Raw genomic sequence first — 15,397 nt, 5'->3', positions numbered from 1 at the left:
TAAATTTAGATATTTGTATTGTGATTGTCTGAGACCAGCCACCCGGGCAGCTGCTGCAAAAATCGGTTTGCATAACCAAAGTCTTATGTATATTTGTTCCGTCTAGTAAAAAACAAATTGTTCTAATTTTTTTTTAACAAAATAGAACTGTATTTCTTTCTTATTATTACATTTTGATATTTGTATTGTGATCGTCTGAGACCAGCCACCTGGACAGCTGCTGCAACAATCGGTTTGCATAACCAAAGTCTATGTATATTTGTTCCGTCGAGTAAAAAACAAATTTTTTTAATTAATTTTTTTTTAACAAAATACAATTGTATTCATTACTTTTTCTTAAATTTAGATATTTGTATTGTGATCGTCTGAGACCCGCCACCTGGACAGCTGCTGCAACAATAGGTTTACATAACCAAATTATATGTATATTTGTTCCGTCTAGTAAAAAAAACCTAATTGTTTTAGTTCTTTTTTTTTTTTTTTTTTTTTTAACAAAATACTATTGTATTTCTTTCTTCTTCTTAAATGTAGATATTTGTATTGTAATCGTCTGAGACCAGCCACCCGGACAGCTGCTGCAACAATCGGTTTGCATAACCAAAGTCTATGAATGTTTGTTCTGTCTAGTAAAAAACAAAGTGTTTGTATTTTTTTTTTTTTTAAACAAAATACAATTGTATTTCTTTCTTTTTCCTAAATTTGGTTATTTGTATTGTGATCGCCTTAGACCAGCCACCCGGACAGCTGCTGCAACGATCCGTTTGCATAACCAAAGTCGATGTATATTTGTTCCGTCTAGTACAAAACAATTGTTTTTATTTTTTATTTATTTTACAAAATACAATTGTATTTTTTTCTTTTTCTTAAATTTAGATATTTGTATTGTGATCGTCTGAGACCAGCCACCCGGGCAGCTGCTGCAAAAATCGGTTTACATAACCAAAGTCTTATGTATATTTGTTCCGTCTAGTAAAAAACAAATTGTTCAAATTTTTTTTTTAACAAAATAGAACTGTATTTCTTTCTTATTCTTGAATTTTGATATTTGTATTTTGATCGTCTGAGACCAGCCACTCGGGCAGCTGCTGCACTAATCGGTTTGCATAGCCAAAGTATATGTATATTTGTTCCGTCTAGTAAAAAACAAATTGTTTTTATTTTATTAAATTTTATAAGAAAATACAACAGTATTTCCTTTTTTACCTCCTCAAAATTAGATATTTTTATTGTGATCTTCTGAGACCAGCCACCCGTACAGCTGCTGCAACAATCGGTTTGCATAACCAAAATCTATGTATATTTGTTCTGTCTCGTAAAAAAACTAATAATTCAATACAAAATGGCCAGAATATGAATTGAAATAATCACATAACCTGTCTTTATTCATTTTAAAATGATTATAAATCTGCAAAGTTTTCCTTTATTTCAGAGTGTTCAGTAGCGATGAGCTGATACATGTAGAATTCATAGTGAATACATAATTATCATTATGATAATAATTTTATTAGTGCACCTCCTGGAAGTTATGCCTCCCTCTCTCTATAAAAACTAGTGACTGGTGTTTGTAACGTCAATCCAGGGTCCTTGAACGCACCACAATTATGTGCAAGGAGTTGCAAAACGGCGCATCCCAAGAGCGTTTTGCGTTTCTACAAATCTGTGAAAACAACTGAAAAGTAATACTTGCACAATCGGAGTTGCCTACCTTCTTTTCGGTTAGCGACACCTAGGGACGAGACATTCGGCCGCACTGCGTGCAATTGAGAGAAACCATCAGTTATTCATGTGCACTTGTGTGATGCGCTTAACAGCCTAAAAGGGGGGTGGGAGGGGCTAATGTGGTAGTGAACACACAACTGGGGACACGCACAAAATCCGGCATGAGTCAAACCAGTAGAGAGCGGATGCAATGTGGCACAGCTTGACATGGACGAGCAACGCCATGAATCCAGTTAGAGGACGTAGGGGGAGACGCCGTGTGCAATCGGCGTGTGTTGTGTATGTTTATGGTCATGGTGAATGACAACTTACAAACCCCGTTTCCATATGAGTTGGGAAATTGTGTTAGATGCAAATATAAATGGAATACAATGATTTGCAAATCATTTTCAACCCATATTCAGTTGAATATGCTACAAAGACAACATGTTTGATGTTCAAACTGATAAACATTTTTTTTTTATCATTAACTTTAGAATTTGATGCCAGCAACACGTGACAAAGAAGTTGGGAAAGGTGGCAATAAATACTGATAAAGTTGAGGAATGCTCATCAAACACTTATTTGGAACATCCCACAGGTGTGCAGGCTAATTGGGAACAGGTGGGTGCCATGATTGGGTATAAAAGTAGATTCCATGAAATGCTCAGTCATTCACAAACAAGGATGGGGCGAGGGTCACCACTTTGTCAACAAATGCGTGAGAAAATTGTTGAACAGTTTAAGAAAAACCTTTCTCAACCAGCCATTGCAAGGAATTTAGGGATTCCACCATCTACGGTCCGTAATATCATCAAAGGGTTCCGAGAATCTGGAGAAATCACTGCACGTAAGCAGCTAAGGCCGTGACCTTCGATCCCTCAGGCAGTACTGCATCAACAAGTGACATCAGTGTGTAAAGGATATCACCACATGGGCTCAGGAACACTTCAGAAACCCACTGTCAGTAACTACAGTTGGTCGCTACATCTGTAAGTGCAAGTTAAAACTCTCTTATGCAAGGCAAAAACCGTTTATCAACAACACCCAGAAACGCCGTCGGCTTCGCTGGGCCTGATCTCATCTAAGATGGACTGATACAAAGTGGAAAAGTGTTCTGTGGTCTGACGAGTCCACATTTCAAATTGTTTTTGGAAACGTCGTGTCCTCCGGACCAAAGAGGAAAAGAACCATCCGGATTGTTATAGGCGCAAAGTTGAAAAGCCAACATCTGTGATGGTATGGGGGTGTGTTAGTGCCCAGAACATGGGTAACTTACACATCTGTGAAGGCACCATTAATGCTGAAAGGTACATACAGGTTTTGGAACAACATATGTTGCCATCCAAGCAACGTTACCATGGACGCCCCTGCTTATTTCAGCAAGACAATGCCAAGCCACGTGTTACATCAACGTGGCTTCATAGTAAAAGAGTGTGGGTACTAGACAGGCCTGCCTGTAGTCCAGACCTGTCTCCCATTGAAAATGTGTGGCACATTATGAAGCCTAAAATACCACAACGGAGACCCCCGGACTGTTGAACAACTTAAGCTGTACATCAAGCAAGAATGGGAACGAATTCCACCTGAGAAGCTTCAAAAATGTGTCTCCTCATTTCCCAAATGAGTGTTGTTAAAAGGAAAGGCCATGTAACACAGTGGTGAACATGCCCTTTCCCAACTACTTTGGCACGTTTTGCAGCCATGAAATTCTAAGTTAATTATTATTTGCAAAAAAATAAAAAATAAAGTTTATGAGTTTGAACATCAAATATGTTGTCTTTGTAGCATATTCAACTGAATATGGGTTGAAAAGTATTTTCAAATCATTGTATTCCGTTTATATTTACATCTAGCACAATTTTCCAACTCATATGGAAACGGGGTTTGTAGACAAAAATACGAAAAAAAACCCACAAAAAAACCCACCCTAGACCAAGTATTTGAGTCATGGTTTATGCAAGCGAGTTTCAGCTATTAATGGCAAACCAAGACGTTCGGGGGGCATTTTGTTTAATTCATCACATCGACTACGTGATCAATATCTAATTACAGTGTGTTTCTGGTGGAGGAATAACAATGAATAAATAATGGCAGGTGTGGGGACTTGGAATGACAGATTTCTGTGGGAGGAGTACACATATCTGTATTTCCACATGGGGGGGGGGGGAAATACTCCATGTGCGTGAGAAAGGAGGGGGCTCAGGCAATACATTCCCTCCTCATGCCCCTCCAATTTGTTTTATTTATGGGATCATTCCTTTGTCCTGTGACTGCATCAATCGTGCACCTTCAGGTAGTTAGCGCCAAGCCTATGAATCAGTTGTCGTGTGAGCATTGGTGCATTTGAAGTTTGTTGTCCACCCCAACTGAATAATACATCAGCTGTGAGGTTGGCAGGCGGTGACGAGCACTTTTAACACCCTGAACCTTTGCATGTATTGATTTAGACTGCCGTCCCTTTCTATTATTACTTCTCATCTCCCTTCAATTCATCATGCATTTGGATTCAGGCACTGGTGAATTAGTGTTTTGTTTTTAATTTATTTGAATGAAGCAAAAAAGGTCCCATATTATACATTCTTTTTGTGCCTAAAGCTAAGCATCTGCTATATACCGGACTTGTTCTCAAAATAGTTTTTACCATTTCGCACCTTTATGCAGATCCCTAATGTAATCATTTTTCTAGTACTTCAGCAATATTTTTAAATCTTTTTTTTTTATTCCGGTAGTCGTAGTGTTTTCTTCAATTGAGTCTTTCAGATTTGTTCAACATTAGCCTTCCCAGCAAGCACAAGACATTGATGCAACGTTGATTATGCAAACATGTCCTTTAAAAAAATGACTTCTAAACAACGTTGCAAAAGAGTTGTGTTTGTAAATTGAGACAACGTTGATGTCTAACGTTGGATCCATGTTGTTGGTTGGGAAATGACCAAAATTCCATGGTAAAATGAACGTCGGAACCCAGCATTGATTAAACGTCGTCAAAAAGCGTGTTGTTTCAACGATGTATTTGTGTTGTAGAATATTGGTTGGGAAATTACCAAAATTCAATGGTCAGATTTTCAGAAACCAACATTGATTAAACATCGTCAAAAAGCATGTTGTTTCAATGTTGTATTTGGGTTGAAGAATATTGGTTGGGAAATGACCAAAATTTGATCGTAAAAACCACACCAGAACCCAACATTGATTAAACGTTGTCAAAAAGCATGTTGTTTCAACGTTGTATTTGTGTTGTCAAATATTGGTTGGGAAATGACCAAAACTCAATGGTCAAATCAACGTCAAAACCAGACATTGATTAAACGTTGTCAAAAAGCATGTTGTTTCAACGTTGAATTTCTGTTTAAGAATTTTGGTTGAGAAATGACCAAACTTCAATGGTCAGATCGTCAGAACCCAACATTGATTAAACGACGTCAAAAAACATGTTGTTTCAACGTTGTATTTGTATTGTAGAATATTGGTTGGGAAATGACCAAAATTAAATGGTCATCTCAACTTCAGAACCCAACATTGATTAAACGTCGTCAAAAAGCATGTTGTTTGAACGTTGTATTTGTGTTGTAGAACATTGGTTAGTAAATGACCAAAATTCAATGGTCAGAACAACGTCAGAACCCTACATTGATTAAATGTCGGCAAAAAGCATGTTGTTTTAACGTTGTATTTGTGTTGAAGAATATTGGTTGGGAAATTACCAAAATTAGATCGTAAAATCAACACCAGGACCCAACATTGATTAAATGTCGTCAAAAAGTATGTTGTTTCAACGCTGTATTTGTGTTGTAGAATATTGGTTGGGAAATGACCAAAATTCAATGGTCAACTCAACGTCAGAACCCAACATTGATTAAATGTCGTCAACAAGAATGTTGTTTCAACGTTATGTTAGTGTTGAAGAATATTTGTTGGGAAATGACCAAAATTCAAAGGTCAAATCAACGTCAGAACCCAACATTAATTAAATTGTGTCAAAAAGCATGTTGTTTCAATGTTAGGTTTAAGTTGTAGAATATTGGTTGGTAAATGACCAAAATTCAATGGTCAAATCAAAGTCAGAACCCAACATTTATTAAACGTCGTCAAAAAGCATGTTGTTTTAACGTTGTATTTGTATTGTAGAATATTGGTTGGGAAATGACCAAAATTAAATGGTCAACTCAACTTCAGAACCCAACATTGATTAAACGTCGTCAAAAAGCATGTTGTTTGAACGTTGTATTTGTGTTGTAGAACATTGGTTAGTAAATGACCAAAATTCAATGGTCAGAACAACGTCAGAACCCTACATTGATTAAATGTCGGCAAAAAGCATGTTGTTTTAACGTTGTATTTGTGTTGAAGAATATTGGTTGGGAAATTACCAAAATTAGATCGTAAAATCAACACCAGGACCCAACATTGATTAAATGTCGTCAAAAAGTATGTTGTTTCAACGCTGTATTTGTGTTGTAGAATATTGGTTGGGAAATGACCAAAATTCAATGGTCAACTCAACGTCAGAACCCAACATTGATTAAATGTCGTCAACAAGAATGTTGTTTCAACGTTATGTTAGTGTTGAAGAATATTTGTTGGGAAATGACCAAAATTCAAAGGTCAAATCAACGTCAGAACCCAACATTAATTAAATTGTGTCAAAAAGCATGTTGTTTCAATGTTAGGTTTAAGTTGTAGAATATTGGTTGGTAAATGACCAAAATTCAATGGTCAAATCAAAGTCAGAACCCAACATTGATTAAACGTCGTCAAAAAGCATGTTGTTTTAACGTTGTATTGGTGTTGAAGAATATTGGTTGGGAAAAGACCACAATTCGATGGTAAAATCAACGTCAGAACCCAACATTGATTAAATGTCGTCAAAAAGCATGTTGTTTCAACGTTGTACTTGTGTTGTCGAATATTGGTTGGGAAATGACCAAACTTCAATGGTCAAATCAACGTCAGAACCAGACATTGATTAAACGTTGTCAAAAAGCATGTTGTTTCAACGTTGAATTTCTGTTGAAGAATTTTGGTTGGGAGATGACCAAAATTCAATGGTCGGATCGTCAGAACCCAACATTGATTAAACGTCGTCAAAAAACATGTTGTTTCAACGTTGTATTTGTGTTGTCGAAGATTGGTTGGAAAATGACCAAAACTCAATGGTCAAATCAACGTCAGAACCAGACATTGATTAAATGTTGTCAAAAAGCATGTTGTTTCAATGTTGAATTTCTCTTGAAGAATTTTGGTTGGGAAATGACCAAAATTCAATGGTCGGATCGTCAGAACCCAACATTGATTAAACGTCGTCAAAAAGCATGTTGTTTCAATGTTGTAATTGTGTTGTAGAATATTGATTAGAAAATGACCAAAATTAAACGGTCAACTCAACGTCAGAACCCAACATTGATTACATGTCGTCAAAAAGCGTGTTCTTTCAAGGTTATGTTTGTGTTGAAGAATATTGGTTGGGAAATGACCAAAATTCGATCGTAAAATCAACACCAGAACCCAACGTTGATTAAATGTCGTCAAAAAGCATGTTGTTTCAACGTTGTATTTGTGTTGTCGAATATTGGTTGGGAAATTACCAAACTTCAACGGTCAAATCAAAGTCAGAACCCAACATTGATTAAACATTGTCAAAAAGCATGTTGTTTCAACGTTGTATTTGTGTTGTAGAATATTGATTAGAAAATGACCAAAAATAAATGGTCAACTCAACGTCAGAACCCAACATTGATTAAAAGTCGTCAAAAAGCATGTTGTTTGAACGTTGTATTTGTGTTGTAGAACATTGGTTGGGAAATGACCAAAATTCAAAGCTCAAATCAACGTCAGAACCCAATATTAATTAAATTGTGTCAAAAAGCATGTTGTTTCAACGTTAGGTTTAAATTGTAGAATATTGGTTGGGAAATGACCAAAATTCAATGGTCAAATCAACGTCAGAACCCAACATTGATTAAATGTCGTCAAAAAGTATGTTGTTTCAACGTTGTATTTGTGTTGTAGAATATTGGTTGGGAATTTTACAAATTTCAATGGTCAAATCAACGTCACAATCTGACATTGAATAAACGTTGTCAAAAAGCGTGTTGTTTCAACGTTGTATTTGGGTTGAAGAATATTGGTTGGGAAATGACCAAAATTCAATGGTCAGATCGTCAGAACCCAACATTGATTAAACGTCGTCAAAAAGCATGTTGTTTCAACATTGTATTCGTGTTGTAGAATATTGGTTGGGAAATGACCAAAATTCAATGGTCAACTCAACGTCAGAACCCGACATTGATTAAATGTCGTCAACAAGCATGTTGTTTCAACGTTATGTTGTGTTGAAGAATATTTGTTGGGAAATGACCAAAATTCAATGGTCAGATCGTCAGAACCCAACATTGATTAAACATTGTCAAAAAGCATGTTGTTTCAACGTTGTATTTGTGTTGTAGAATATTGGTTAGAAAATGACCAAAATTAAACGGTCAACTCAACGTCAGAACCCAACATTGATTAAATGTCGTCAAAAAGCGTGTTCTTTCAACGTTATGTTTGTGTTGAAGAATATTAGTTGGGAAATGACCAAAATTTGATCGTAAAATCAACAACAGAACCCAACGTTGATTAAATGTTGTCAAAAAGCATGTTGTTTCAACGTTGAATTTCTGTTGAAGAATTTTGGTTGGGAAATGACCAAAATTCAATGGTCAGATCGTCAGAACCCAACGTTGATTAAACGTCATCAAAAAACATGTTGTTTCAACGTTGTATTTGTGTTGTAGAATATTGCTTGGGAAATGACCAAAATTCGATCGCAAAATCAACACCAGAACCCAACGTTGATTAAATGTCGTCAACAAGCATGTTGTTTCAACGTTATGTTGTGTTGAAGAATATTTGTTGGGAAATGACCAAAATTCAATGGTCAGATCGTCAGAACCCAACATTGATTAAACATTGTCAAAAAACATGTTGTTTCAACGTTGTATTTGTGTTGTAGAATATTGATTAGAAAATGACCAAAATTAAATGGTCAACTCAACGTCAGAACCCAACATTGATTAAAAGTCGTCAAAAAGCATGTTGTTTGAACGTTGTATTTGTGTTGTAGAACATTGGTTGGGAAATGACCAAAATTCAAAGCTCAAATCAACGTCAGAACCCAATATTAATTAAATTGTGTCAAAAAGCATGTTGTTTCAACGTTAGGTTTAAATTGTAGAATATTGGTTGGGAAATGACCAAAATTCAATGGTCAAATCAACGTCAGAACCCAACATTGATTAAATGTCGTCAAAAAGTATGTTGTTTCAACGTTGTATTTGTGTTGTAGAATATTGGTTGGGAATTTTACAAATTTCAATGGTCAAATCAACGTCACAATCTGACATTGAATAAACGTTGTCAAAAAGCGTGTTGTTTCAACGTTGTATTTGGGTTGAAGAATATTGGTTGGGAAATGACCAAAATTCAATGGTCAGATCGTCAGAACCCAACATTGATTAAACGTCGTCAAAAAGCATGTTGTTTCAATGTTGTATTCGTGTTGTAGAATATTGGTTGGGAAATGACCAAAATTCAATGGTCAACTCAACGTCAGAACCCGACATTGATTAAATGTCGTCAACAAGCATGTTGTTTCAACGTTATGTTGTGTTGAAGAATATTTGTTGGGAAATGACCAAAATTCAATGGTCAGATCGTCAGAACCCAACATTGATTAAACATTGTCAAAAAGCATGTTGTTTCAACGTTGTATTTGTGTTGTAGAATATTGGTTAGAAAATGACCAAAATTAAACGGTCAACTCAACGTCAGAACCCAACATTGATTAAATGTCGTCAAAAAGCGTGTTCTTTCAACGTTATGTTTGTGTTGAAGAATATTAGTTGGGAAATGACCAAAATTTGATCGTAAAATCAACAACAGAACCCAACGTTGATTAAATGTTGTCAAAAAGCATGTTGTTTCAACGTTGAATTTCTGTTGAAGAATTTTGGTTGGGAAATGACCAAAATTCAATGGTCAGATCGTCAGAACCCAACGTTGATTAAACGTCATCAAAAAACATGTTGTTTCAACGTTGTATTTGTGTTGTAGAATATTGCTTGGGAAATGACCAAAATTCGATCGCAAAATCAACACCAGAACCCAACGTTGATTAAATGTCGTCAACAAGCATGTTGTTTCAACGTTATGTTGTGTTGAAGAATATTTGTTGGGAAATGACCAAAATTCAATGGTCAGATCGTCAGAACCCAACATTGATTAAACATTGTCAAAAAACATGTTGTTTCAACGTTGTATTTGTGTTGTAGAATATTGATTAGAAAATGACCAAAATTAAATGGTCAACTCAACGTCAGAACCCAACATTGATTAAAAGTCGTCAAAAAGCATGTTGTTTGAACGTTGTATTTGTGTTGTAGAACATTGGTTGGGAAATGACCAAAATTCAAAGCTCAAATCAACGTCAGAACCCAATATTAATTAAATTGTGTCAAAAAGCATGTTGTTTCAACGTTAGGTTTAAATTGTAGAATATTGGTTGGGAAATGACCAAAATTCAATGGTCAAATCAACGTCAGAACCCAACATTGATTAAATGTCGTCAAAAAGTATGTTGTTTCAACGTTGTATTTGTGTTGTAGAATATTGGTTGGGAATTTTACAAATTTCAATGGTCAAATCAACGTCACAATCTGACATTGAATAAACGTTGTCAAAAAGCGTGTTGTTTCAACGTTGTATTTGGGTTGAAGAATATTGGTTGGGAAATGACCAAAATTCAATGGTCAGATCGTCAGAACCCAACATTGATTAAACGTCGTCAAAAAGCATGTTGTTTCAATGTTGTATTCGTGTTGTAGAATATTGGTTGGGAAATGACCAAAATTCAATGGTCAACTCAACGTCAGAACCCGACATTGATTAAATGTCGTCAACAAGCATGTTGTTTCAACGTTATGTTGTGTTGAAGAATATTTGTTGGGAAATGACCAAAATTCAATGGTCAGATCGTCAGAACCCAACATTGATTAAACATTGTCAAAAAGCATGTTGTTTCAACGTTGTATTTGTGTTGTAGAATATTGGTTAGAAAATGACCAAAATTAAACGGTCAACTCAACGTCAGAACCCAACATTGATTAAATGTCGTCAAAAAGCGTGTTCTTTCAACGTTATGTTTGTGTTGAAGAATATTAGTTGGGAAATGACCAAAATTTGATCGTAAAATCAACAACAGAACCCAACGTTGATTAAATGTTGTCAAAAAGCATGTTGTTTCAACGTTGAATTTCTGTTGAAGAATTTTGGTTGGGAAATGACCAAAATTCAATGGTCAGATCGTCAGAACCCAACGTTGATTAAACGTCATCAAAAAACATGTTGTTTCAACGTTGTATTTGTGTTGTAGAATATTGCTTGGGAAATGACCAAAATTCGATCGCAAAATAAACACCAGAACCCAACGTTGATTAAATGTCGTCAACAAGCATGTTGTTTCAACGTTATGTTGTGTTGAAGAATATTTGTTGGGAAATGACCAAAATTCAATGGTCAGATCGTCAGAACCCAACATTGATTAAACATTGTCAAAAAGCATGTTGTTTCAACGTTGTATTTGTGTTGTAGAATATTGGTTAGAAAATGACCAAAATCAAACGGTCAACTCAACATCAGAACCCAACATTGATTAAATGTCGTTAAAAAGCATGTTGTTTCAACGTTACGTTTGTGTTGAAGAATATTGGTTGGGAAATGACCAAAATTCGATCGTAAAATCAACACCAGGACCCAACATTGATTAAATGTCGTCAAAAAGTATGTTGTTTCAACGTTGTGTTTGTGTTGTCGAATATTGATTGGGAAATTAACAAATTTCAATGGTCAAATCAACGTCACAATCTGACATTGAATAAACGTTGTCAAAATTATGTTGTTTTAACGTTGTATTTGGGTTGTAGAATATTGGTTGGGAAATGACCCAAATTCAATTGTTAAATCAACATCAGAACCCAACATTGATTAAATGTCGTCAAAAACCATGTTGTCTCAACGTTATGTTTGTGTTGAAGAATATTGGTTGGGAATTGACCATAATTCAATGGTCAAATCAACGTCACAACTTGACATTAAATAAACGTCATCAAAAAGCATGTTGTTTCAACGTTGTATTTGTGTTGTAGAATATTGGTTGGGAAATGACCAAAATTCAATGGTCAGATCAACGTCACAACCTGACATTAATTAAATGTTTTCAAAAAGCATGTTGTTTCAACGTTGTATTTGTGTTCTGGAATATTGGTTGGGAAATGACCAAAATTTCATGCTAAAATCAACGTCAGAACCCAACATTGATTAAATGTAGTCAAAAAAGCATGTTGTTTCAACGTTATTTTTAAGTTGCTCGACATCAGGGCCTATATCAACAAGTTCTTAATGTCTTGTGCCTGCTGGGTTATCTTTATGCACAAATATTCACAGTTTGTGTGCTGGTTCTGTTTTTATAGTCCGTCCTTCCCTATACGCAGACCACACACTGTGCGTAGGGCCCCGTGATCCGTGGCGGCATTTTGCGTAAATAATGGCATGTAAGATCAATGAGTAAATGACAGGGCGCTTAATATGAAATTCTACCGCCTACTTATCCCTTGTCCCTTCCTGATCCGTTTCTGATAAAAATATAATGGCAGATCTACCCATGAATTCGTATTGTTCCCGCGGTGGTGCATTATGTTAGTGCTAGGCTTTTAACTAGTACAGCGGTACCTCAATTTGCGATTATTTTGAAATAGGAGCTGTATCTCGGATTTTTGTCGTGCTTTAAGTTGCCAGCGTAATTGGAGGTACGGGCCCATTCTGCTTATACTTCGTCGTAAACACAGGAAAAAACAAGTTTTCATTCGACATTTGACGTGTACGTTTGAGCGCCGCTCAGAGATCGACACAATCCTGCCCACAATCAGTGCAAAGGTAGACCAAATCAGAGAGATAACCAATAAAAATATGTCCTACCGGTTAGTCAGCCCCTTTGCAGGATCGGTCTGCATCACAAGAAGCTGCAGACGAAAACGTCCAAATGACGGACATATATCCATGAAAATAACGAGAAGCTGCAGATGCTACGTTTGCCATGTTTCAGTTTGTTCTGGTCAAGTCCTGGCTTAAAATGAATGGTTTGGATTTACCTTTCGCACATAAACAAACATGTCTCTTTTTGTCAACACTAAACTCTCAGGTCCGTCTTTAAAATGCATCCCTGAGCAAAATAAACATGCGGGCGAAGCAACCCGTAGGAGACACCTACAAAAGTCTGCTTCCCAAGGTAAATGCTGAAAATTGTTGTTACATTATTACTACTCTACTTCTTGGTAGTACCTGCTTGCAAAAACAAGCAATATTTTCTATCTAAAAGTGTGTTTTTTTTTCATTCTAAAAGGCATAGCATGTTACAATTGTGGTGTTTCGGAAGGGCGAAGCACGGGTTAAATGGATTTACCTCGTTTCGAGATACAAGTGTTTTGAGTTACGAGCTCGGTCGTGGAACACATTGTGCTCCTAAATTGAGGTACCACTGTAGTGCTGAGATAGAAACTCTGGCTGATGATGTGTCTGGAAAGTATGCAAATGTATGTTTTACTCATGTTAAATTTTTCTACCATAAGCCGTCTCCAAAGGGGCTTCAAATAATTTTGGCAGTATATCCAACCTGCCTCACAAGTTACAAATTTACATTAACGAATCGATATTCCGACATAAATCTGTATCAATAATTCAGTATGTATCGGCACATCACTACTTAATGGAATTTAGTGTTTTTTGTAAGCCCGACTTGGAACATGCCATTTTTGTGTGTCTGTAGCTTCAATGCTAACGTGTTGTGTTTGGCGACCAACGAAGCGCTATTGTTTACACAAACACTTTACACGTGTTCTTGCAGAACAACACAACATTGAGTCGGAAAAGGCGACACACGTTAGAACGTTAGCAACACGGGCAAAGCTTCATGCTAGCATCATGCTAAGTTAGCGTATTTGCTGAACAACAGCAACAATACACGCACAATCTCACGTGTTTGGAGCTGAATAGCGGACAGTTGCCGAGCTCTGGGCTTATACTATAAGGTAGTGGTTCCCAAACTACGGCCCGTGGGCCGGATATAGCCCGCCAGCCTCCAAAATCTGGCCCACAGGAAGTCCCAAGATTAAAAACAAAATAATAATAATAATTTATTTGTAATTTTTTTATTATTATTTTGTTATCTGTCCTTTCTCGCCCATTCATCAATTAATTCTCTACCGCTTTTTACTCTTGGAATCTCCTAGCCGCTCAGGCAAATCATATTGTCTAAAATTTTATTTTCCCATCGATAATGTGACGTCAAGATGCTCTGAACGCGGTGAGTCTGTCCGCATCCACAATTACCATATATATATATATATATATATATATATATATATATATATATATATATATATATATATATATATATATATATGTATGTATAAAATGTGCGTATATATGTAATGTTTGTATGTATATATGTGTAAATATATATGTATATATGTATGTATGTATATATATATATATATATATATATATATATATATATATATATATATATATATATATATGTATGCATGTATGTATATATATATATATAAATGTATGTATATTTGTATGTATATATGTACGTGTATATGTAATGTTTGTATGTATATATGTGTATATATGTATACGTGTGTATATATATATATATATATGTATAAAATGTATGTAAGTGTATAGATTCCCTGAAGAGCAGGGAAACCTGCGAAACAGGCTTGTAGGGATGAAATAGCCTCTGTGTTTTTTCATGACCTAACGTATATTCCGTATATTTGTGTATATGTATATATATATATATATATATATATATATATATATATATATATATATATATATATATATATATATATATATATATATATATATATATATATATATGTATATATATATATATATATATATATATATATATATATATATATATATATATATATGTATATATATATGTATATATATATATGTATGTATGTATATATGTATGTATATATGTGCGTATATATGTAATGTTTGTACGTATATATGTGTATATATATATATGTATATATGTATACATGTGTGTATATATGTATACATGTGTGTATATATATATATATATATATATATATATATATATATATATGTATAAAATGTATGTAAGTGTATAAATTCCCTGAAGAGCAGGGAAACCTGCGAAACAGGCTTGTAGGGATGAAATAGCCTCTGTGTTTTTTCATGACCTAACGTATATTCCGTATATTTGTGTATATGTATATACGTGTATATATATATATATATATATATATATATATATATATATATGGGACCACTTTAGTATGGGGAAACATATGAACCATTAATTAGTTGCTTATTAACATGCAAATTAGTAAAATATTGGCTGTTAATGAGTCATTTTTAAGTATTTATTAAGTACTTATTAATGCCTTATTCTGCATGGCCTTATTACACAACAAGTAAGCCATTAACTAAGTCTACTCTAACCCTAACCCTAACCCCAACCTTAACCCTAACCCTATGTTAATAAGCAACTAATTAATGGTTCATATATTCCCCATACTAAAGTGTTACCATATATATATATATATATATATAT

General features: G+C 34.9%; 1 protein-coding gene across 11 annotated transcripts in view; it reads right to left on the bottom strand.

Moving 5' to 3' along the window:
- Nucleotides 1–15,397, bottom strand: part of ntng1a (netrin g1a) — a 328,955-nt gene that overhangs the window by 51,650 nt on the left and 261,908 nt on the right. For 4 of the 11 annotated variants that reach the window (XM_072913455.1, XM_072913460.1, XM_072913459.1 and 1 more), the window contains exon 6: nucleotides 1,706–1,750. The exons of the other annotated variants lie outside the window; for them this stretch is intronic. In XM_072913455.1, the coding sequence (XP_072769556.1) occupies nucleotides 1,706–1,750 (45 nt within the window). The remainder of the gene's footprint in view (nucleotides 1–1,705; nucleotides 1,751–15,397) is intronic. 11 annotated transcript variants of the gene reach the window in all.

The sequence above is a fragment of the Nerophis lumbriciformis genome, linkage group LG07, assembly GCF_033978685.3.
Source record: "Nerophis lumbriciformis linkage group LG07, RoL_Nlum_v2.1, whole genome shotgun sequence".
NCBI lineage: Eukaryota > Metazoa > Chordata > Actinopteri > Syngnathiformes > Syngnathidae > Nerophis > Nerophis lumbriciformis.
The sequence above is the reverse complement of the archived record's forward strand: the minus strand, read 5'-3'. Positions and strand labels throughout refer to the sequence as shown.